This window comes from Anthonomus grandis, chromosome 10 (assembly GCF_022605725.1).
Source record: "Anthonomus grandis grandis chromosome 10, icAntGran1.3, whole genome shotgun sequence".
Classification (NCBI taxonomy): domain Eukaryota; kingdom Metazoa; phylum Arthropoda; class Insecta; order Coleoptera; family Curculionidae; genus Anthonomus; species Anthonomus grandis.
Window position 1 is genome coordinate 18,821,970 of NC_065555.1, and position 26,364 is coordinate 18,848,333.

At 32.1% G+C, this 26,364-nt stretch overlaps 2 protein-coding genes across 4 annotated transcripts in view; one reads left to right on the forward strand and one right to left on the reverse strand.

The window, feature by feature from the left end:
- The window catches only part of LOC126741573 (autophagy-related protein 16-1), a 579,654-nt gene extending 568,966 nt beyond the window's left edge, over positions 1-10,688 (reverse strand). For all 3 annotated transcript variants that reach the window (XM_050448051.1, XM_050448050.1, XM_050448049.1), the window contains exons 1-2: positions 10,395-10,688; positions 8,511-8,627 (exon numbers count right to left, since the gene is read on the reverse strand). In XM_050448051.1, coding sequence (XP_050304008.1) covers positions 8,511-8,627; positions 10,395-10,488 — 211 coding nt within the window. In that variant the 5' untranslated portion in view covers positions 10,489-10,688. The remainder of the gene's footprint in view (positions 1-8,510; positions 8,628-10,394) is intronic.
- Positions 10,689-10,735: 47 nt separating this feature from the next.
- LOC126741580 (LDLR chaperone boca) lies at positions 10,736-19,269 on the forward strand. Its single transcript, XM_050448065.1, has 3 exons — positions 10,736-10,982; positions 11,126-11,361; positions 18,903-19,269. Exons 1-3 carry the CDS (start codon positions 10,818-10,820, stop codon positions 19,075-19,077), a joined length of 576 nt encoding a protein of 191 aa, XP_050304022.1. The 5' UTR covers positions 10,736-10,817; the 3' UTR covers positions 19,078-19,269.
- The last annotated feature ends 7,095 nt before the right edge of the window (positions 19,270-26,364 follow it).

Genomic DNA, 26,364 nt, shown 5'->3' on the forward strand with positions numbered 1-26,364 from the left:
ATGTCTCGATATTTTTAAGTTTTAAAGCTGAGGAATTTGGGTTATAATTCTGTCTATTTAAGTAAAAGTTGAGGATTTGAAGTTTTTTAGCAACTACCACAATTGGGGCAACAAGACCTAATGGATCGAATAGTTAAGCGATTTGAGATAAAACTTCTCGTTTTGTTGGGACGACCTTATTAGAAGGTTTGGGAAGAGTAATCGAGAACTGGTCGGTAGTTGCATTCCACGAAATTCCCAAGACCTTATGACTATTGTCAGATTTAATTTCATAAATTTTTGAGTTTGACGATGATTCAAGATTTAAAATAGACATAAGATCCTCATTGTTAGAACACGACTTGTGAAGATGAAAATTTGCAGTTAGGAGCATTTTAACAAGCTTTTTTTGAGTTTCTATTAATTCTTCTAGAGAATCACTTATGCCAAAAATATCGTCAACGTATGTCTGCTGTAAAATAGCGTATGATGCTAGAGGATACCTATCATTTTTATTTCTAAGAGCGATTTCTTTTAGAACATGAATCGAAAGATACGGCGCACTGTTCGTACCATAAGTTACCGTTAGAAGCTCAATACATTTTAGAGGCTCATCTGGATTATCACGCTACAAAATATTCTGCAAAAAGGTCATTTAAGGAGAAACTCGAATACATCCAAACATTTTCATAACATCAGCCGTAATTACAACCGTAAGAAAAGACCGTGAAAGACCCGTAGAAGTGTCCGCATAGAGGCATCAAAGACCACTCTTAATTTTGTGGTTGGACTTTGATCTCGTATCACACAATGGTGAGGTGAAAAATACTTGTAATTTCCGCCTTTATTATAAAGTTCTAAGGGAATATATTGGGCATGACCTAACGTCACATATTCAAAAATTCTATAAACATTTTATAATTGTCAAATAGAGATATGTCCTTGCTAAAACGTTTTTCAAGGTTAAAAAAGCTTTTTCTTGTCATTTGAAACGAATCACCAAGCTTCAAATATTCATTTGGGGTTTGAAGTGGAAGATTTACTTCATATGACCCATCGTCAAGAATAAAAGTTGAGTCACAAAATATTTTCTCTGCTAGCTCATCATCAGCAGAGAGGTACTTTCCTTTAGTCGAAAACTCTTCTTGAGCCCAAAATTTCTCGACCAAGGTTTCTAAAGATTACTGTCGTGTAAAAAAACAAGTTTGGGGTTGTGCATCCTTGTAAGTAGCTTTATTCGAAATTAGACCTGTATAAATTGGGCCACCTATTACATCGCCCAAATATGTACCAATCAGAGTAAGTGAACTGCCCTCAAGACGAAGTATCTTTCCGGTAAGTAGCTGATAGTATATATCAGCTCCAAGAAGTCAGTCAATATTCGAAGGAATAAAAAATTCTGGATCTACGAGAGTTACTATGGGTAGGGTATCAGGTCGCGTTTTAAATAGAACGATGGCAAGGGTTTTGTTATATTACGTAAAACAGTGCAGGTTATCTCAAACTGATATGTGTCGACAATATTCGTAGTAAAATTCGTAGTAAACGTTCAAGTATCAAGAATGCGTTCAGTAATTATAGAAGTTGTAGAACAAGAGTCAAGAATAGCCTTTACCAGTATAGGTTTACCATAAGAATCAACAATTTTTATAAGCGCTGTGGCCAAAAGAGTCTCTCCACTTGAGAGCGTCGAACATACAGTATGAGATGACGTAGCATCCAAAGATGAGTCATTAGTGTGAACAACAGAAGTTTCATGATTATAACGCGATGAGTTTTGTGGCAAAGAAGTTTGATGTTGCTGCAAGGGAGCACGATTTGGTTGCAAAGACATCTGATTTCTTTACTGGTTGTTTATATTACTTAAGTGTCTTTCTGAATTATTATTACGTGTTACTAAAGGTTTATAGGGTTGTTGCAAGAGCCTAGGTTAATTGAAATCTGAGTGAAGCAAGGTATGATGGTGTTTATTACAAATACCACAACTACGTGACGAACAAGTTTGGGTTGTATGGTTGAAGACTAAATAGCCAAAACAAAGTTTTTTAGCCTTTACAGCATCATATTTTTTAGTACGGGAGAGAGCACAAAATTTCTGATATTTATATATTCTGTGTCCAATAACATTGCAGAAAATACATTTAAAGTTCACTTGTGTTTTAGAAGGCACAATAGCATCATTACGCTGAAAGTAGCTGTGGCTAAGGTGTACTTACGAATGAGTACTCATGAATCAGATTTGTATGTTTTAAATCTACTCCTATGTCTGGTATAAAAAAACGTTCGGAAATAATGCATTGTTTTTTAAGAAATTCAAAAAATAGGGTTAGAGTAGGGCGAAAGTTTATACCTAGCTTAAAGTCAAATGCCTTCCGAGTACCGGCATCCAGTTTTTGTGAAAAAATATAAATAAGTATAAGGTCCCATTGATCAACATTAATACGTAAATTCTTTAAACCCTCTATATTGTGTTTAAGAACCGTTATAAGATCTCGAAGTAAAATCGACTTATTTTTAGTGAGTAAATTAATTTGATTTTTTAATTGAGCTGACAAAGTTAAATAATGATCTTCGACTAAGCCTTTCTCATCCAATTCACTTACATCCTCTCCCTCTCAATTTTTTCTTGAATATTACAAAAATTATGAAAGGCCAAGACTAAAGCCTGTAATCTAGTATGTAATCAAAATGTTCATACTCAGTTAAGTCACTATTCTGTGAAAACCAATTCTTAATTCTAGTTATGGTACCCTTTGCAATACCCCTCTGCTTTCTTAGCGCTTCCATTTCCATAAAAAAATTTTATACAAATTAATACAAGTTAATACAAGACAAATGTATAAATACAAATATATGAAAAGGTAAAGACAAATTATGCAAAAGTGAGCTTACAAATGTCAATACGTTACACTTAACAAGTCTACCAAAATTGTAAAAGTGTCAAATATTTAACCTAAGATATACCTAGTACTTATTGAGTCAAAGCATAACAAGTTTCGAGTCTCAGCGTGAGTGTAAAATACTATACTACAATAATATTTTGTCAAAAGTAAAATAAACGTCGAGTATTAGCATGAAAGTAAAAATACTACACTACAAATTTGTATTTTTGTTAATGTACTACTAAGTAAAATAGTCGCAAGAAAAGTCCCGTTTACATCACAAATACAACGTTAAAAGTATCGTCAAATAATCACAAAAAACTAAATGTTTAATTAAGCACGATAGTTTTGTGCAATTAAAATTATCAAAGTTAGGTCTTTAAGTTCATAAAAACTAATAAAATTCGGCAAAAAGTTCACATTAAAATATACGACAAAATGAAGTCTAAAACGACACTAAACAAACACAAATTGTTCGAAGTTCAAGTTAATAGATCCGAAATCTCCTACCTTAAAACTGCAGTCATGTCAAACCAGTCGAGGCCTCACAAATTCTCCATCCCCGTCCCTGCTCGTTGGAAAAAACCATAACCAAACAGTCACAAAAATCTGATTTCTGCTTGGGCTGCCTCAAATTTCCTCAAAATTATCCGGTTCGAATGACCATTAAATTGGGCCAGTTGTTTACTTAGGTACACAATTTATTGTATGAGTGGACTGTATCTACTTTAAGTATGCAAAGTGATATTTCAACAAACACAAATTCAGAATCGTTCAAAAATAATAGTACGCCGCTGTTGTTGCCAAAAAAATGGCGGAGAATGCGAACCGTGTACTCTCTGTCTCATCATTGATCTATATCTGGTCAAATTAAATACCGAGTTATTTTCCCCGCTTTGTCACCGAACTAGCCAATCAAAACGTCCAAATGCTTACTCTGCCTGCATTTGGTGCCGGGGGCAAATTCTCTGAACTGAAGAAAAATACTTCTATTCTCAGTAAAGTGTTTGATGAGTTCCGTCTGTTTAAAAATAATCTTTTAAATTAAAAATTAAATTCTTTGTTGTGGAATTTTGCACAACAATAGTAATGGAGAAAGAACAAAGTACAACAGTTAAATCATGTGGCAATGAAAACTGGGTTCTGTGGTAGTTCTTCCAGATTTCGGTGATGTTAAAACGCAAAGAGCTTTATGAGGTGGTAAGTGGTGAAAAACAGAGACCAGCCTCTGGGGAACAGCTAGAAAGTTGGCTAAAGAAGGATGTCAAGGCACAGGAGCTTATTATATTGAGGGTTAACCAAGGCTCGTTACTCATCTGCTATCTTGTGAAACTTCTTGTAATATGTGGACAAAGTTGAAGGCAGTATTCGAGAGAGAGTCTCAAGTAAGCTTACATTTACTTCAACAAAGATTTTTCAATACGTCTTTTAGTGAGAGTAACTGCTTCTTATTTCATTTCACAAGTTGACGAGCTAAAGACTAAATTGAAACAAACCGGGGAAGCTTTATCAAATAGAATGATTATTACAAAGGCGTTAATGTCCTTTGAGTCAAACATTGACAGAGCTAACCTCAAGGTTGTTGGCCAACACAGGTGCACAGAGCAGCACACAGCCTTAGCTGCTAGTTTTAGTGAAATAAAAGTCAAAGGAAACGAAGCCAGGAAATGTTTTACCTCCAATAAAGTTGGTCACATGACAAGGGAGTGCCCAAGTAAAAAAGAAAAGTGATTCTATTGAAGTGTTTTTTCTGTCAAAAACCAGGCCATAAGATAGAAAATTGTTGGCCTCGGCAGAATAAGAACCACAGTGGCAAAAAGGACGGCAGCCAGTTGCCTTAGTTGGTAACTCCAAAACTGAAGTGAAGACTGGTGTCTTGACAAAGGCGCTAGTGAGCATATGTTTAAAGATATAAACATGTTTAAGACTCTGAGAGAGCTTAAAACTACCCAGAAAGTGAGGGTTGGCAATGGTAATCGTTTGGAGGTTAAAGGCATTGGAGTTTTAAGAATTCAAGCTCATACAGGAAGTATCTAAAGAGAAATTAAGTTAAATCAGGTATTTTATGTACCACAGCCCACAGCTGAAATTCAATCTTTTTATTATGGGCTGTGCTTTGGATAAGGGCTTTGAGATTAGGCAACCAGAGACAATAATATGTACAAGTTGAGGTTTTTAGGTGCAAACAGGGATACAAGTAACTTTGTAGAGTGTCATCAGGCCAAAAGTCCGGAAAGTTTGACAATATTTAAAAAAAAATAAAATAAATACTGTTCGTCCTGTTTAGTGTTCTGTATAAGTATGTCTAAATGTTAATTTTATATGTATAATTTTAAAACTATAAAATGTGTTCCCACTATGGAAAACTCCTGGGCTTAACTGACAAGTGAGTACATTCCATTCGTTCACCTTTAACTCTAATATTTTTACGCATACAACACCCAACTCATTTCAGATAGCACTGATGATGGTTCATACGCCGAAAGCGCTCTGCTAAGCTTTTAAAAATAAATTGCTCTGAATACGTCTAGTTTGATTCATTTGTATTTAGACTTTTTAACTGTGCGGTTTCATGGTCGTCGAGAAAGCAGTGTAACATGGCTCTTTTAAGATCATAAATGGCTTTTTTTGTGTAAGTATCTATGAAGATAATCAAGTCGTGATTAAACTTACTAAAAATCCTGAATTTCATAAACGTTTAAAACATATAGACATTAAATTTCACTTTGTTAGGGAAAAGGTAAATGGTGGTGTTGTCAACATTAAATATATACGTAGTAATCTGCAGTTAGCTGATGTTATGACAAAACCACTTAGGAATGATTGATTGATTGCAAGTTTAGGAATATGTTAGGGTTAGAATAAGGGATTTACCATTGAGGGGGGTTGTTAGAATATAATGGTAAATAATATTACAGTTTGCTAGTGTGTTAAGTTTAGTATATCATTCAAGAGATGACGCTACTAGTACTGAAGTTATTTTAATGACATGTTTTACAAAAATGTTGGGTTAGTCAGCTAGTTTTCTCTTTAGCGGTAGTTTACAGGTACAGTTCGTGTTGGGGCACTTTTTGGTGTCTTTTCTTTTGAATAAACCAGTTTAGTAATTAGTAACAGTTTTTATTTTATGCCCCACGTAAATCCCCTAATTCAGGACTAAACCAATACACCACTTTTTATCAGGTGTAGCCGATAGAGATGTGGAGTTTTTATTAAAGCCCTTTACAAAGTGCGAAGTACTGTAGAAATGATAGTGTAGAAATCTTGGAAATATTTCTTGCTAATTTTTGTTTATCCTTTGGAACAGCCTGTATGGACTTTAATCTAGACTGTGATAGTAAATCATTACGTCAGAAGTGGTTAAGGGAATGGTTGAGATATTGGTGACATCATCCTTGCTTCAATGTCAATGACTGTCCCATTAAGCTTTTCAGTAATAAGTTCTGCTTGATCTTTTAATTGATTACCAATGAAATCAGCCGCATTCTTAATGAAAAGTGGGTCTTTATCTTGGATCGGATCAGCAGGTGAAATAGTTGTAGACTTACATTTTATGCTTTGTACCTCAAACTCTAGTGAATCCATTTTTTCCTTTAAGCTAGGCGTCATCAGAACGCACTCTAAGCAGTCTGGGCAAAAGTGAGGCAAGCATCTTGCCTTCATTATATCTCAGAACCCCTTATTCCTAAACAGATTTTTACATATTCACGACATATATCACAGAGAAATTCCAACAATTCACTTTTATCTTCTTTCTGGACACATTGCATTTATAGCACATTATTACTTTGAGATTACGCGTTTCTCAGCAACAACTCTATGATAATAGTTTTTACTCTTTTTGTCAACAACTCTATGTTAATAAAGTTTTTGAACTAGTTTTTGAATTTGTATACGTCTTTTGTTGGTCTGTAGTAGTTTACAAAAAAAATACTACTTTATTTTGACACCTTTGTAACTTACCATATTTACTTGTGATGCCCCAAGTATGGCTCAATAAGTAACGTGACTTTGTATGCTTCATTGGAGCAAGCCCATTATGTGCTAAAAGTCTCACTTCTCGTAAATCGGTATTGTTTAACATAAGTATAAGATTTAGATTTTGCTAACATTTTTGTTTTTTCCTTGAATATAAAGAATTTTTTCAACATTAATGCTTGTTGTAATTCAGCCAATTTTTAAATCACTATTTACACTTTCCTCTAGTATAATGCACCAACACTGTATTGCAAGTCTGGCATATTTTAAACTGTGCACATGAAGTAAGTACTCCAGTGGCCTTAGGACGAAGCGTTGTTCTACACCAACCTTAACTTTTATTATTGGATTATGATTTCAGCAGTTCATGACAGGTGCCTCTGAAGCCCATGTTTTTTAATTTATCTAACATTAAGTGTATGTTCACAGTACCAAAGGATTTTTGAATACCTATGAAGATTATGATGACAAATGTATGTTTGTTTAATTCCTTCAAAATATATTCTAAGAAATCAACAAGTCACTCTGAGTATACTGCTTTTACTCTGAAATCTATACTGGTTGATGTGAAACCCAAAAATTGCGTCAATGATATTGCAAAATAATAAAAAATTAGGACTGTGATTGGCCTGTAGTTATTAACTTTTGATCTACTTCCTTTTTTATAAACTGGTGTTATCTTGCCAATTTTCAACTCTTCAGAGAATACTTCAATTTCTAGTATTTTATTGATTAACTTTACAATAACTCCATCACCTCATTTTTGTTAATATGGTCAAGAACTAAACCTGGTGAACAATTATTTTTTAGATCATTTATTTTTTCTTTCATGTCATCTGTAGGATGCAAGAAAATTATTTTTTGGTTTTCGTTCTCATTGAAGTTTGGTACATTACTATTATTTATTTTAGCTGCTAGTTTGTCAGTTTTTCAAAAAATTATTATATCTTTCTTTCAGTTTTAGCTTTTTGAAATTCTCTTTCAGCATATTGAGTTCTGGTTTTTTCCATCTAGTGTATAGTTTGTCTTTCTCTTTAATTCTTGGGTAGGTTCACTTGTAACCCAATAGTTTTTTTTCTGATTTTTATTGTAATTTATCTTGGGCCTGATTTAAGATCCTAATTAACTTATCAAAACATGCAATGTCTTGATCTGATAACTTCTTTTCAACAATATTACAGAAACAATTTTATATATTATTTTCCTTTTTAATAGTTCGTTTTCTTTTTTATTCGTTTTCTTGTGATCTGAAACAGTGTGATCAACCATTTTTAATGCACATATAAGATAATTGTAAATGAAGTTAATGTGATATTGTGAATATACACTTTTTTACAGACTTTTCTTTATAAAATTAACTAAATAAAAACAGGGAGGTCTTATGACTTTACATTATAATATACAAGGAAGAAACTAGAGAGGAAGTTTTGGATAGTTTTTGGTATGTTTAGGTAATTTTAAGCATTTTTGGGTTAAGTTGGGGTTTGACTTTTTGTGATGTGAAAAAGGTGTTATTTTAGGTATTAGGAGTCTTTGGATATTTTTTTACCGAAATTGGACAAGCCATACAAATTGTAGGGCATTATTGGCTACTCTACTCTTTCTGAGTATTTCATGGGCATTTTGAGTAGTTTTGATCTTTTGCCTATAATACATTTTTTTTTAAATTACCTGTAGCACTGTTCGATCTATTTCCACCACCTCCCTCGACTCTGAGTTTCTCATTCTGGATGGATAGCTGAATATTTTCATGTTTCAAGGAGTTGGCATTCTCGAACACTTTATTATCTAAAAACAAATATATTTTAAATTGATTTGAAATAAATATTAAAAGATGTATTGACTTAGATTGTAGAAAAATAAACATTTACATGAGATTAGCATAAAATTAAACAAAGAAAAGTTGTTTGTGCTTTGTGGGAAAGAAAGTCTCAGTTTCATCTTAATGGACAAAATAAAAATATCTAGTACAGTAGAACAACATTAATAAACTAACTATAGGAAGAAATAGAGAATATCTTGATTGTGTCTTTAGGCCAAATCTTATCTTAAGAATATTTAGGAATTATTTCATATATTTTATTTATTTATTTGCAATAGTTTATAAACACCACAAAATTGGTAAATGTAAAGATGAGTAGGTTCTAAAAAAATTACTGACTACAACTAATATAAAATTAAATTTAAAACAACAATAAAAAATAATATACTTGAAAATAATTAACAAGTCAAATATAAAAAATAATAGAACAGTTGTAAAAAGGGGCGCTAACCTAATTAGGAATCCCATCATTCAATTAAATGGAGATAAATTATTATAAGGATCTACATTAAAGAATTTTTGATTATTTGGCAATCTTAAATTAACTTTAGATTAGGTTACAGTTTATAATTAAAGTTATTTAATATATTACGCAAAAATATCACAGCCTGTTTTTTTTTTTATAACTAGGAAACTATTAAATGAAAAACTATCCAGCATACTTCAATAAGAAACCATGTCTTCAAACTGAATCACTGACACCATGACATAAAGATTCAGGAGAAATTACAGATATCAAAGGCATCAATATTTGAGAAGCATATTCAAGACATGGTCTAACTATTGCATTATATAGTCTTACTAGCTGAATGCTCACGGCGTTGCTCACATAGAATTTGAAAATAAAAGAAAAGTTCTACTGAAGGATTTCTTTGTAAACAAAATTTTTTGTTTTGTAATATGTAAAAATATTAATTTGCAAAGCTATAAGTTTAAAAAGAAAAAATTTTTGTAGAAGAAGTTTTCACTCCATTTCATCCCTTCAGGGTGGCGGAATTTTCAAGAATCTGTTGTTTTCATTAAAATGAAATTAAATTGAGGCGTTTTGCAGTTTTTTTCCAAAAAGCAATCAATTTAAGGATAAAAAAGATGTTAAAATCTTAAAGGGTGGTTTTAACCCCTTAAAAAAAACAAAAAAATAAAAATTAGGTAAAAAAATAAATTAAAAGTGATGTGTTTCACCATTTTTATAAAAAGTACATAGTTTTGAAGCTATGATACATTATCAGTTAGGACAAGTCTTTTTATCTATAAAGATTTTAAAATGCTTAGTGTTTCTAATCAGAAATCACAGTGCTTTAAAAGTTTTTTTTATAATATTAGAAAAATTACTATTAAAATTTAAATTGGACCGAAACAAAACTCATAGATCTTTAACCTCAGTAACTCTACTTACTTCTTCTTTAATTTTCAATATAATACTGGTTTAAGTTGGACTCATTTTTCTACTAAAGTAGATAACTGAACATTTTCTTATGTTCAGAAAAATTTAATAAACAACTAAAAACACATAAATTTAATTCCATGAGGCATTAATAGGAATTTATGTATTTCAAGGATTAAGTGAAAACGAAAGTAAGAAGGGATCTAATACATTGGCTATTGAGATAATTATAGGTGAGGTGATATTTCAATGAAATTTGGCCCCTTATTCCGAAGTCTTTGGGTTGTTTACTCACTTAAATTTCCTTATATGATCTTTATTATTTTTACATAATTAAGTTACTACGTACGTTGTGTTATTAAATCCTGAAAACAATAAGTTTCTTCTCGGTTCCTCTTCTGCAATTGGGACAAAATATTCTGGCGCCAGTCTCCTAACTCCATATTCACTGTGAATTCTCTGTCTACAAGGAAAAACCGCGAAACGTAAATTTTACTTACACACGGGTAAATATTAATTTAAACACGACACAACTAAACGTAATTATTACAATATTTCATTTAATAATTTATTTATTTTTATGAGTATTTACTTCTTGAAAAAAAATCTGATTCTTGTTTTGATTTTTAACTGACATGTGACAGATGTCAAATTGTGACGGCGGTCAGCTGATTGTCAAATTCACCTAACCTAACTTCGTCTTTTCTGTACCTAACCTATAATTTTTTTTAGGGTGTAAACATTAATCTAATTTTTTAATTAGTATATAAGTATGGAGAAAATAGTCCTCTTTGTAGTCATATTTGCCATTATTAACGTCATAAACAATGTTTCTTTGGTGCAATCTAAAAAAGCCAAAGACAAACCTGATTGGGCTAAAAAAGACATAAGAGACTTCTCTGATGCCGATATGGAGAGGTTATTGGATCAGTGGGAGGTACTACTCTAGTTTTGCATGCTTCTAAGATAAATTTCATATTCTTTAAGCTTCTAATATTATTAATAGAGTCACACAGTTTATTGACCCCAAAAGACTCAGTTCAGTCTAGCAAGATATTCATACTTACTATTATATTATAGGAAGATGAGGAACCACTTGAACCAGATGAGCTTCCTGAACACTTAAGGCCAGTACCACACATAGATTTATCGCAACTTGGCCAGGGAGATCCAGAAGACATGCTCAAACTGACTAAGAAGGGAAAAACCTTAATGACATTTGTAAATGTGGCTGGCAATCCTAGTAGGGATAAGACAGAGGAGCTAACCAAATTGTGGCAAACAGGGCTGTGGAACAATCATATTCAGGCAGAAAGGTAAAGGCACATTTGAGGCATCTTACTGCAAAGGGGGCTATATCCACTTCCGCTAATTTCTCAGGAGATGCAAAAAACTGTAGCAACTAAAGTATAGGTAGCAAAACCTATATCATTATTATAAATAATTCATAGCAACTCGTAATACTAAAATAAGCAGTGTGTGGTCCAGGTTTCGCCAAAGTGTTTTTTCAGAAGATTCTTAATATCTTGAATCTTTACTGCTTTAAGTGCCACTCCCATAGGTATCTGACCTGGCAATGTAGCAGATTTAATTTTTATACCTTTTTTACAATTAATTTTCCAGTAGATATATTGCTATTATAAGATGTTTCTCCCCGGAGCAACACATTTTGCTGTGCAGATTTGGTAAGGATAAAATGTTTCACTTCATTAAATTTAAAGTGCCAGGATCCAGTTTTTTTAAAGTAAGTTTCTGCTAAAGTCTTCCAATCATAAATATTTAAGTCAGTTCCAGGCCTAAAAATAGTAGAATGCTCTGAAAAAACTGTCTCATATTCTTTTGGGTTTATTATCACTGGTAACTTACGCAATTTCTTTTCTATAGATGCAAACACGCGGTCAGCGGGTAAGAACGAGTGTCCAGTAATAGGAAAAATAACTTGTATTTCCTTAATGTTTGGAGGTGCGACTTTTGCTAAAAAATAGTGCAGCATTTCGATCATAATCGAGTTACGATTTTGCCCACCGCATCCATCAGCACACAACCTTATTGTAGAAACAGATGCCAATAATTCGAGGATCGACAATTGATGAAATACCGCGGAAACAATTTCATTAGCATCCTTTTTATGCTCGTGCTCCCTCCAAGTATAACAAAATACATTTTCAGGAGACAAACCGTCTTTTGAGCTTCCCTTCACAATGGAAAAATTGTTAATGTAAATTTGTCCACTATAGTATGCCGTCTGATCTTGAACTTTGGGTAAAACTAAATTTTTTTGACAATCAAAACTGAGTGTTAAAAGATCCTCTCTCTTTTCTTGCAGTTTTCTAAAAAAAGCTTTATATCATATTTTATGAAATGCCATGTCAGTCATGAATTTATTTTTCGTTTGGGCATTGGTGTCATTTTTAACTTTACCTTTAAGTTCAATACATTTAGAGCAGGCATCTGTGGTTGGCGTGCCAAAGCCAATGTTATATTCAGTGGTAAAATCTTTTGAAAAAATGTTTTTTTTTTAAATTTTAATAATTCGTCAGGCTGTTCATTATTGTACATTCGATATAATTTATTAATACTAAAATTTCCAGGCAAGTATCGTCGGTGCAGACTTACCTCGAGAATAATGACTTTCACAGCATTTCAATTTTTCTATAAACCCTCTAATAGCCGTTTTCTTCCTGTCATAGAAATGATTAGGTCTTGCTCCACCTCTCCTATCCACTGGCATTCTACCCGTATTTAGAAATTTTCGAGCTAAGCCTTGAATTCTTTTCTGTGAGATTTGAAGAATATCAACAAAGGTTTGCTGACATACACGTAAACAAAACTTCTCCGTGCCGGAAACTCTAATATAGTAGTTTGTACTAACTTTCTTTGTAGATGTAGGCTTCTTTTTAGGACGTGGTCTTTTTGCAGTTGTTACCTTTACATGTCAAAGTCAAAAGTCAAAAAAGTTTATTACCAAAAAATAGTTATAAATATAATTAGCTACATGAGAAAATAAAATTGACAATTTTTGGTAAAAGGAACTGCTTCGCGATTATATAAAACCGATAGCGCAATTTGCGTGAAACAGGCCTTGAAAACATTATAAATAAACACAAAAAAAAATCCTAATTAACCTAAAAAAGAACAAAATTAAAACTAAAAAGGGTAGAAACAAAAAATGGCAAAGCAATTTGGCTGGCATGCGACGGAAGGTAACAAGAATAGACAAAAAAGAACCACAAAGGAAAGATTGGACAGGCCAGCTTATCTTTGGTCTTAGTTGATTTTGCAGTTTATACTACTATGTATCTACTACTAGTCATACTACTAGGCATCTCGTTGGGAGTCGAGAAGAATTTGCTTAACCTTGGTGTAAAATTTATTAAATGACAAATCTTTAATATTATTTGGCAAGTTATTCCACATTGTAACTCCGACAACCGAAAATGACTTGTGGAAGTTACTTGTTCTATGTTGAGGTATCCTAAAATTTCCAACATTACGAGTATTGTGTAAATGCGAGAGAGTAGTAAATAACTTATTTAAATAAGGGGGTTGACCCGACTTTATTATTTTATATATAAAGGCATATATGTGTAATTTTCTTCTCCTTTCCATATTTAAAATAGAATTTATGTTTAAATAAGGTGTGATATGCTCCCGATAAGCAGCGCTATAAGAAAATCTTATACAGCTATTTTGCAATTTTTGTATAGATCTAGAAAGCTCAGATGTTATAGAATTAGAATATACGATATCACCGTAGTCGAGTAAGGAGAGAATAAGGCTATTGCAGAGATAATATTTGGTTTTACTCTTTCTTTAAGACATTTTTAAATCTGTACAGATTTCTAAGACGCATATAGCCTATATTTAATTTGTTCTTAATGTGTGTCTCAAAACAAAAGTTAGAATCTAAAGTCAATCCTAATATTTTCACTTCATTGACAACTGGAATTTTTTCTCCATTAATCTCAATATTTATACTTTTATATAAGTGTCTCCGAATTCCTGACTTACAGCCATATAAAATGATGTTAGATTTAGCAGGGTTAATTTTTAAGTTATGCTCTTTGGAAAAATTAACTATGTTTAGTATATCCGATTTAATTTTTTGCTCAGAAATATTAAAATTAAAAAAATTTAATGGCATGTATATTTGAGAATCATCAGCATATTGTTGTAATTTACAATGTTCAATACAGTTAGGCATATCCGCAACATAAATCGAAAATAAAAGAGGTCCCAATATGGAGCCCTGAGGAACACCAACTTCCAAGTCAAGATACCCTGAGTGCTCCAAACTTCCATTGTTGGTTTTTAACAACACCGAATGTGATCTATTTTTAAGATAGGAATCAAAAAAAGAAACTGTAGATTCGGAACAACCAAAATATCCCAACTTTGCAAGGAGCATTGAGTGATTTATAGTATCAAATGCTTTGCTAAAATCAAGCACCGCCATGCAAGTACTTTGTTTATGTTCTTCGTTAAGTCTTATATTATCTAACATTCCCACCAGACTAGTAGTTGTACTATAATTCCTCCTAAATCCCGATTGCGTATCTGGAAGTATACCAAATGAGTTAACAAAATTATAAAGTTGTTGGTGAATATGCTTTTCTAGAATTTTAGAAACTACTGATAAAATACTTATAGGCCTTATGTCTTTTAGTTCTTTTGGATTAGAGATTTTTGAAATAGGTCTTATAAGTGCTTTTTTCCAGATATCAGGATATACATTTGTAAGAATGCAAGTATTTAAAATGTTTACAAGTGGTTTTTTACAAAAAGGTAGGCAAAGCTTGATATCATTTATACAAAGTCCGTCAGCTCCTATAGCATTTGATTTTATGGTCTTAATTATACTGTTAACCCTTTCTTCATCAAGAAGACTTAAATTTAATTCTTGAATACTATTATTCCATTTATTTTCATTGTAAAAATTTAATTTGGTTTGTGATATATTATTGTTAATTTGGTTAACGCATTGAGAAAAATAATTATTTAGGGCTTCTGAATTACTAAAATTACAAGGCAGATCGGTATTCTTTGATTTAGTTAGATGTAGTTTATTAGCATTTATCCAAAAATCACGATTTTTTTTTGTAGAAAGTGTGTTAAAATATGATATTTTTTCCCGCTGAATAGCATGTTTTGTATAGTTTCGCAATTGCCTATAATAGTTTAAATTTAACTCAGTTTTATTTTTTTTTATATTTTCGCAGTGCTTTATCTCGGAGCTTCATAAGCAATTTAATATTGTCTGTTATCCAAGGAGTAAATGGTTTATTTTTAATATTTTTAGTCTTAATTGGCGCATGTTTATCAACTAAACAAAGTATATTGTTGTTAAAAGCCACAAGTTTATCGTTAACGGAATTTAGGTAATATATACTATCCCAATTAAGTCTTAAAGCGTCATGCTCAAATAAATCCGTATTAATAACACTATAGTTCCTACATTTCATTTTAAAATGTCCCTCTTTACTTTTAGGAAACTCAAGACAACAGAATACTAAGTTGTGATCACTAATGGTTTGTGGCAAAGACAACGAATCGACACCATTTATTGGAAAATGTTTATTTATAATAATGACATCAAGTAGGGTACTTGTATTGTTAGATATATTCCATCTTGTAGACTCGGTTATTACTTGATTTAAATCAAATGTATTTAAGAGCGCTAAAAATCTGTCAGAAAGTCTACACTTCTTTAGTAAATTAATATTAATATCCCCCATAAAAACCACATGATCAAATAAAGGAACAATATTTGTAAATAGATCCTCAAGGGAATCAAGAAAACTGTTAATATCTGATGAAGGTGGACGATATATCACGGTAAACAAAATATTTTTGCTAGAAATCTGAGTTTTTATGCTCAAGACATGTTTTATGATAAAAGCATCCTGGGAGTTCTTCTCGCGAGTTGCGTAAAAATTTGCATGAAATTTTTTGATGTCCCTCATTGTTAGCCTCTTGCATTTATAAGACTTGTTCAAATGGTTGCAACGAGGATATTCTGGTGGCCCTGGAGGATCGTATCTGAAATAATAAAAAACAAATTTTAAAAACCTATATAAAATTAATCAATTCTTTTTTAAACGTTAATGTTTAGAGTGTATTAAATTATCTGTAAATTTTAAACATTAAAATAATAATGCCTGATTTAAATTAATTCATATTAAATTTATATATCGCTAATTTAAAGAAAAAAAATAACCAACCTTTTAGATTTTGCTAGGTTTCTTTTCCACTTGCGACGATCTCCAGGAGGTCGCCTAGCTTTTCCTGGCTCTAATGGAGTTATACTCTCATTCATGGTCACTAAACTAAATAAACTTAATTATTTATAACAGTTTATAATAATATTTATGCAGGAGCAACTTAATTAATAAGCTCTTCCTGGGGCAAAAAGCTATTCTAGCCATTTCATTGGTTCATTGGATATAGGCCCGTTTGACGCGATCAAGTCGGTTAATATGGAGCCCTTTGCCGCGACACCTGATATTTACTAGTAGTTTTATATGGGATAAAGGCATTTTTGGCGTATCAACATTTTAGCCATCTATCAGGCGAATCAAATAGATGTAAAATTGATTTTTAGCTCATTTTTTTAAAAAATCGGATATAGGCGGTTTTGCTGTGACACGCCTCATTTATATGTTCTAGATTTTGGCAAAAAAACTGTGAGTATCTTGCAGAAACCCTCACTATCTATATTTTAAATCAAATATAACACAGAGTCATTCTTACAAATACACATTTAATTACTTTCCAGCATTTATTAAATAAATTCATATTGACAATAGATTCTTTTAACTGTAAACTTCACTAGCTTGTTCTAAGCTATATACAAGAAGGTCTGGTATAAAATTCATAGTCTTCAAGCAACTATTTTTATTAGTTAGATTAGGTATAGTATTCTTGGATGGTACTTACCTAGTCCATAGTGGTCAAGAGGTAATCTTAGGAGTCAATCTACTTTGGAGCTGCTTTAATCCACATTAAGGTATCCAGTGAATTTTGCTTTTAACTGGCTGGATAGGTTGGGTTATCTCACAGTACATTGGTGCAAAATCTTCAGCTCTTGATGTTCTGTCTAATCTGAAATAAAGTTTATTAATTAGTTTCTCCTCATAGTTTTTGTTTAGCATAATGTTGAGAGCGTCCAGAAAGAGAGCACTATTCTTTTTTTGGAAAATGGTTCAATCTCCCTTTACTTTGTGTCAGTAATTAATGAAGGATTTGAGGTTTGATTGATTCAGTAAGAGACTTTAAATCTATTATAGAAAATATGTCTATGTTTCTAAGCCTTGAACATTTTGAATTAATGAATGATCACAAATGATTTGAGTCTTCTTTGATTTGCTGTTCAGTTTCAGGTACAGTAATGATATCACCCTTAATCTTGGTTTGTAATGTGGAAAATTTATTATATGTTATGTTACATTATCTTTTGTTTTGTTTTTTTTTTACTGTAATTTTGTATATTCTATATATATATATATTATTATTCTTCAGTTGAATGTTTCTTTTAATTTTAACAGTGTGAATTTATTTATTTATTGGTCAACGTATATAACATTTGAAGTACATATTAGTCGCTAACAGTAATCTGAAGTATTAACTATACTTCTAAGAAAAAAATACTTAGTTAAGCTTAATCTAAAGAGAGGGCTAGGGTGCTATCCCAAAATAATAGCCCTAGCTGAAGATTTAAATTTATATATAAGAAGTACTGAAAAAGTCAAGATCTTTTGCAAATTTATTCACTGTAGAAGCTATTCTGTTAATAGGACTATTTATTAAATAGGATGTTCTGCAAAAGGGTAGAGGTACAGACACTCTAGACTTCTAACAATAACATTCGGGACTTTAAATGCTAAGCAAACATCAAAGAACTGCCTTCTGGTTGACAAAGAGTTAATACTCAACTAGGACATGGTCTCAGAACAGGTACGATTGAGGCCCGAATTCATAAGAGCATATCTGGCAAACCTGATAAACTTGTGCTAGACATTTTCAAGTGTCTCAATGTAAATGAGAAAATGAGGTGACCAAATTAAATTAGACCAAGTAAATATATAGTGCCCTGACCTCAATGCTGACACACCGGTGAAGTCTTTGCAAGATTTCTTGATAAATCCAATCAGTTTATTAGCTCTATTTATGGTATACTTGGAATGGTGGGAAGAATTAAGTCTCGGATTCAAAAAGACTTCTAAATCAATGACTGAGTCATGCTGCTTCAAGGGGATACCTTCAAGATACAAGTACCAAGGTGGATACTTGCATTGGAACAAAGGATCCAGAGTTGAGTAAAGAGATTTGTACAAAATATCATAGGTACTGTTTAAGTCTAATATTTTATAAAAAGGTGACCAGTCTTTGTGAAATATAAGCATGGTATAGTCTTTGAAAGTTTCCTTTTTTAAAGTTATAGAGTCAAGGTTAAGCGGCATTTATTTGTATGAGCAACGGAGTTGTTATGTATTTATTTAGTAGAATTTCTTTACTCCTTATCTGTTGCTTTATATCATTCAGTGTTTTTAAATAATCCGAGATTTTATAATCATTCTTTTCAGATTATGTTTGGTTTTTAGTTACTACAGTGTAGCTTTTTCTTTCTAGGCAACTAGAGTGGAAAACACCCATGCATACAGCAATTACATAATTGCCAAATTCCTTCTTTTTAAAGCATTTAAATGTAAAAGACCTATTTGTGGTTGTTTACTTCAGTTGACGTAACAGATATTTAAGTCAGTAAATAAAAGTGACTGCTAACAGCAGAATGCAACATTTCAATGCAACATTGTCTTTGTGATAACGAATTCTTGTGACTATATTTTGGCTTTTTCAGATACTTAGTAGATGACAACAGAGCCATATTTCTTTTTAAAGACGGATCTCAAGCGTGGACGGCGAAAGATTTTCTCGTCGAACAACCGGAGTGTGAAAGTATAACAATCGAGTCCAAGGTGTATCAGGGTAAACACCATCCTAAAATGGGAACAGTGGAAAAGACGGAACTATAGGTTACCATTCTGAACTCAGTCTGGTTTTATGGTATTCCCATATTGCAATCTCTTTTGAACTTCCCTTTTACTCTAGATCATTTTATGATTTTTTATAATTTATTTCTATAATCTTTTGTAAGCAATTCTACAAATTGCAAGAATAAACCATGTTGTACAAATAGTAATATATATTTTTTCTTATGAAAGTAAGTTATTATTAAAAATGTATTATTCTTTCACCTAAGAGTTCCAAAGACGATTACGGGAAAACTACGGTCTCTTTCTTCAGAATTCATCCTTGTTCTGATTTCAAGAAGACCATCTGCAAGTTCTTAACTCTTATATGTTAATTTTTGAGATCGAATGCGGTAATTTTTACATTTAAGTAGCGTTTCTATCCCCTTTAAATAACAGAATCTATAAATCATCTTATGACAATTAGTGAGGCGATTGTGGCAAAAACTAGAAATTTGTAACGGTTTTATTGATCTGTCCTTTTATGTCAAACATTTAATACCCAATTAGTTTATTACAAATTTTCTAGCATATTATACGTATTTTGTATGCATGTTTTGTTACATAATGGTCTGCCTAGTGCACGCATGTTACCCAAAAGTTAATTGCTGTATTTTTTTATACAGAATTATATGAGAAAATACAGAATTAAAAGAGAAGAACAATATTATTATACAGAAACACACTTGTTTATAAATGACTTGTATACTATAAGGCGGTTAAAGATCAAACATTTTTATCATTAATGAAGTTAATATTAACATTTAATTGTTTAATTAAATGAAATTTAATTAATTACTTCCATTTATATGTAAGTTTAGTTCCGCTGCTCGTTTATCGACAGATTATTACGTCACATGTATGGCTGAGAAATTGAATATAAACTTATTTTTATGTATGTGTATATAAAGAAAAAACTGTATGACAATAAAACTGTGTAACAATATGATACATGTCAAAAAATATGGAACAAATGCACTTAAAATTGTTTACGTATGCAATAAAAAAACAAGCATTAGGTACTTAACAGATCTATTTGGTTTCAACCGGATGGTACCCTACTCCATTTTGCTCGTCAGGTACGCGAATATTTGAATGTGGTATTTCCCGGACAGTGGTTGGAAGGAATGGTCCTACGGAATGGCCTGCAAGATCCCCAGATCTCACACGCCTTGATTTTTTTCTTTGGGGGGTATTTAAAATCAAATGTTTATAAAGAGAAACCGCGATTATTTAAAATTAGATATGAAATTAGTCAAATTAATGAAAATACTCTTAGCAATGTTCTGAATGAGTAGCATTTTGCCAAGAAGTGAATGGTGAACATTGAACATTTAATAAAATGATTAAAATATTTAATTCATTGAGTTTCATTGATAATTTTACGTATATTAATTTTTTTTGACATGTATCATATTTTTTACCTTTTCATCAGAAAAAAAGGAATTAAAAAATAAGACTAGAAAAATGAAATTTGTTTTTTCTATTTTAAGTAGAATAAGTTTTAGAGGCTTTTAAATTCATAAAAACAGCAATTTTTAAAACCGTATCTTAAGCCGCGTACTCATTGACGAACTATAACTGCAACTGTTACAGCAACCAAATTCAGTAATGTGGACGTGCACCGAACCAAAGTTTACTGAATAAAATACAAGTTGCTTCACTCGGCGAAAAACCTTTTATCTTTCGATCTCAAAGGCGGGCCGCCGAGCTCCTCGCCGACGGGGAACTAGCAAAAAATGTAAAGGGGAATTCTGGTAAAAGATAGCTATTATTTTACGAGTTTCGTCTAATTCGAACTGTAGGGGAAGACGGAGCACGATTTTATAATAACTTTATTATCTGGAATAAAATTATTATTTAATGTATCTACTTGGGAAAAATATGTAAATTGATAATACTATAAATTATTTGTTTTTATAACCACCAAACTAAATAAATTTTACATTATCAAAGTTTACCTAATTCAAGAACTAAATAGTTAAATTTTTTTTGTTAATAATTAGGTACTTAGGTATCTTAATAAAGTTGTTTTGGTACGACTGGTTTCATTAGGATTTATTTTTAAATCAAAGTCAAAAGTTTGTGTGAAAAAATGCATATATTACTGTTACTAAACTTAACAACTAAAGATAGACATCACTACTAAGTAATGACATGTTTGTATTTTAAATGATTGATTACTACACTTTTTGACGTTTTTGTTATTTTGTCAGACTAATAATAGCATTATCAAAGACATTATAAGTAATAAACATAATGTTTCATTCATAACCAGCCCAATAATGTGGATTATTTGCCTGTATAATTGCCAAGTGTCAAATAAATAAGTCCTTATTTTATTTCTTATTTTATGTTATTTGTCTGTGTAAATCCACCATTAGTTATAATATCTTTGATCTTACAGATGTTGCAAAATAGAGAGCTTCATACTATATTTGCTTTTTTTAGCGGCTTTAATATCTTGGTTCGCGAATTTTAAGGTAAAATAAATACGAACTCTTGTATAAAGTCGGACAAAATAATCTACAAAAATAATCTATGAACTGCAAGGGTGAATAAATTTGACTTCCAAAAATTGATTTCTCAGTTTATTTCCAACATTGGTTTGATGATCTAGTTCTTCGAATTTACTAGTAAATATGTTCTCCAGCGCAATAACATAATCAGTCATATTCTTAAATGGGACTACTAATCCAAAATTAGTTTCACTGTATGATTTAAAATGACAAAATTTAGTTTCGTCTTCACCTAACGTATTAGAATTAATTAAGATTACGTATTACGTATTAGAATTAATTAAGAATAGTCAAAATGCCGTAATGCAAAATTTTTTTTAAAAGCCCGGCAAAACTGTATGGGAGTTGGATTTCTCACATTTTCAGTACAATTCCTGATTTGCCCGAAAAAGTTTTCCAAACAATCTTGATTTAGATTTCTGGTAAACAGATATTTATATCCCTTACCCTGCAAAGTCTCAAATAATATCAAAATAGCATTAATAGACAGCCGCCAACCAAAAATAAATTTAAGTTGTTTCGTCATATTTTTCCCATTAACATTTATAACGTTTAAGTTTTTAAATAAGTTGTCCATTTCTCTTAAAAAAAATTGATTTTCATTTCCCATGAAAGCATTGAAATTTTGCAGAGTACTCGAATTTAGAATATCAAATAATCTATTCATTTTTTCAATGAAATCTGCAGTAACTTTTGCTGCCTCTGGAAGAATTTTAAAATCAATATAAGTATGCAATGCTACTGCAACAGAGTAACTAAATATCTGTGTCGCTAATTTAACCTTCATTTTCTGTAAGTTATTTGGAAAAATGTGCTTGCTAGATAGTCTTGGAGCAAGTCTATACTGTTTCATTTTATCATAATTATACATGGTTTTCAAATAACTCTTATTTGTTGCTCCTTTGTTAATTACAAAATTGTACTTAAAAATATTTGAACATCGTCCAAAGTAACTCCTACTTCCAGGGATCTTTTAGCGTGAGAGCCTTCCTTTTCCAGAGTTTTAATTTCTTTTCTTAATTGAATTTTTCTTGGAGTCATTGCCGAAATCTTCATAGACGTTTGACAGAACTTATCTTGAAAGTAAAATTTATTTTAGATATACGATAACTGTTTTAATACAACATTAAAATTTAACTCAAAACAAGATCAAAATAATTCAAAAAAATTTAAGGTAATGTTTTTTGTAATTTATTAAATTTTACCCAAACTGAAATAATAAAATCTAACAAAAAATATAGATTTTTGTACTCAGGAGCTAAAAAACTATTATAGGGGTAGCGTCGTATTCATTATTAAATTACTAGGTTTTTCTTAATTTTTATTGTACTTTAAGTAAAACATTTGAGTATAGTGCAAGTGTAATTGTTTTGCATATTATAAAAAAGTTCACAGTGCCGATTCTTTCACTTACCTGTATTATTACATACATCCGTCTGGACAGAAACATTAACCTGCATCGGAGTGTCAGTTTGCACGGAAGCGTCACTGAATTCCTTTCTTAATGTGTGACTTGCAATGATGTTAGAATTATCTGTGCCTGGAAAAATAGTACGTAAATTTATAAATAATTCTGATTTCCCTATACACCAAAAAATTACAAATATTACCTTAGGTACCTTCCTTTAATATATACCCTTTAATACATATTGCCATTATAAGTGCACAAATTAGAAGAAAACATAAAACATACTTGTCAATGCTCTGGTCAGGAACAATGTAGGAATTGCGTCGGGTCTAAGACGTTGATTTGAAGGGCAAATAAAACTGCTCTCCGCAAAATGCAAGCTACAGATATTAACCCTTTTATAACATTGTTCCGGAGTAAGATCGGCATATCTATGTTCGTCAGTAAATCCCAAAATACCTTTCCAGAGTTGGCACCTATAATCCATTTTTTCTATCAATTTAAAAAAAGAAACAGGAACCAGAATATAAAGTAACTAGGAATGCAATCATAAATTTAATAAACAACTAATTCCAATGTACTTACCTATTTTCATTTTTCGGACATCTAAAAAACATTAAACCACTTCCACACTTTGTAAAACAACTGTCTACCGAACAATAAGTCGACATTTTAATATAATAGAGTATAATAATTTGCCAGTCCACTGAGTCCACCAGGTACAACTAGTAATAAAACGCTCGCACATCAAAACGATTTAAACTGTACTCACTGTGTAACCCAACAGATTCGATTATAGGAGCGTCGCCCGGCAAATGAAGTGAGGGGCGGTGAATAGGTAATTCGGCGCGTGGAGCCGAGTGAAGCAACTTGTATTTTATTCAGTAAACTTTGACCGAACAGAGTTCGCGAGCACGCGCAGAGCCAAATTTTGTCGGTTTTTAGGACGAACACAAAGGAATTCTCAGTTGGTTCGTGGACGTTGTTTTGCGAGGTTCGCGTGTGCCGTGCAACGTTGTAACCAAAAAAATATGATTACGTGGGATGAAGAAAACGTTTTGGGCTTAATTGAAAATTATAAAAAGATGCCTGTGATATGGGATCAAAAAACATAAGGATTATTACAAAAGGCATTTGAAAGAAGATGCTTGGGCTGAATTACGTGTTTTTTTAACCCATCGATGAATGCCTCGCACATCACTGGAATAATCTTGCTAATGACTTGTTTAGATATTCGAAATAAATACTGCAGGCTTGTAAAAGAATCGCCGGTCGCCAAATACCAAATGTCACTGCTAGTCTGTCTTGAACGGATATTGCTTCCCTGCAAGTAGTATTCATTTTCTGAATCTTCGGACCCATTAAATTAATACAATATTCAAAATCCGTTGGACTCATGCGGTTAAATTTTTGTAGTGTCCGCTAATTTGTTGCATCTTCAAAACTGCAAATAATGAAGATCCACTTATCTCTTTATACAGTGCATGAGACCACCATCGCCGAGTATACTTATACCTTTATATCTCTAAAAATGTTTAGTAATATTATTGTGTGACTACACTGACAAGTTGAGTGCATGCTCAAGATATTAACGGTCTTCGCATCTTTAATGTCTGAAAAAAATTAATTTTGCTATACACCAAAAAAATTACTCGAGTAAATTACTAGCCACAGTCCGAACTAGACTTTTTAGTGCGGCAACTGATTGTCCCGAAGAAGTAATGTATTTTCACATTTTTATTTTCATAATAAATAAAAAGCAATTTCCAGGGAGGCAAGTACCGCCTCTCTGGACGCCCTTGTCCGTAACGTCACTGTTAATACATACTTAGAACGACTTCTATTCAAAGATAACATCCACCATCTTCTTTTTCTTATTACGTAATAATAAAACACTGCTAAAAATTATACAACTAGCAGCGGCAACAACGACCTGCTATTCGTGACTGTCCATTTTAAACTGTACACTGCACACGCCACTGAAATTCAAGACGTCGTCGGTCGCCGTCCTTGGTTGCTCTTCGTAGTACTACTGGAAACATTCGATATTGGACGAATTTCTGCAAATAACGTTGCGTCTGGGAAGCTGACCGAAGGCTTAGTACATAGTCCGAAAGTTCGCACATTCGCCGAATGCACGTAGTGTCTGGGACCGGCTTTAGGAGAACATAATAAGTGAGGTTCAGAATGGCATACGCAGCATAGAGAAATGAATATTTAATATTATTAATACTTTTAATTACTCTATGATACGCAGTCTTAGCTTATAAAGTAGCAGACGTAGCTGGGAAAGAACAGCTGTCAATAGGCGTGCGATTCTACGACGAAAGCAAAAGGAAAATCAGAGAAGAATTTGTAGGGTTCATTGAAATAAAAGCACAAAATTCTTCAGCAGTTGCCGAAGCAATTGACAATTTCTTGATTAGTTCTAACCTCATAGCCGAAGATTGCGTAGGGTTTGGATCCGATGGCTGTTCTACAATGGTAAGGAAAAAGGGTGGCGTACAAGCCATTTTGAAAAAAAAATATCCTCGTGCTTTATATTTTCATTGTTTAAGGCACAAACTCAACCTTGTTGTGAATGATGTGAACACAGTGCCAGAAATTAAAAATACTGTCGCCTCTAAAGGATGAAATAAGGTTTTTCAGAGAATCGGCTACACGTGGAAACTACGCTTCAAACCTCAGAACATTGAATGCCTGGAATAAGCCTAGCTGCAAACCATAGGCGAAGTTTGTTTGAGTTCACCAACTCAGACAATGATGTCAAATCGCATTTCCAAGTTTTCATTCAATATATATTTTCTTAATCCACTACATATTTTTTTAATGTGTTGTATTTTGTAACAGGTAAAAAATGTACTCTGTAAAAGTTTCGTTTATTTGCTGAGTCAATAATATATACTTTGAGAATAATCAACAAATTTTTAAGAATAAAAAAAGATGCCTGACAAAAAAGTTAATGAAAAAAAAGCAGCTTGTCAACGTAGCACACCTCTATGTTTACAATGCACGTATCCGATGTTGCCACCTTGTGTTATTTTTCTAGATACCTTTTCATTTCTGTCACATCCGACTTTACTCAAGCCGCGAAATAATAACATCGGCAACGTTGCTTTCAGATCCGTTTTCATTTCAGTTCTCACGGTACTTAATAGGGATCGTTTGAATTCCTCTTTTAAATTTGAGTTTTTAAGTAGAAGAAGAGTTGAGTTTTTAAGAAATTTCGGAAAGGAAAGTGAACGTAGTGATAATTAAGAACTTACTAAGTCGTAATAACATCTCCCAGCCACTGTCGGTGTGTTATAAAACAGTGATAAACGGTTATAAGGACAAACACCTTGTTTGTAAACAGAAACATGT

What these genes read in the sequence shown, in the direction of transcription:
- LOC126741580 (XM_050448065.1), top strand. Translation starts at nt 10,818, where the DNA reads ATGGAGAAAATAGTCCTCTTTGTAGTCATATTTGCCATTATTAACGTC. An exon ending in GGTTATTGGATCAGTGGGAG is followed by an intron (nt 10,983 to 11,125) that starts GTACTACTCTAG and finishes ATTATATTATAG; the next exon opens with GAAGATGAGGAACCACTTGA. An exon ending in AATCATATTCAGGCAGAAAG is followed by an intron (nt 11,362 to 18,902) that starts GTAAAGGCACAT and finishes TGGCTTTTTCAG; the next exon opens with ATACTTAGTAGATGACAACA.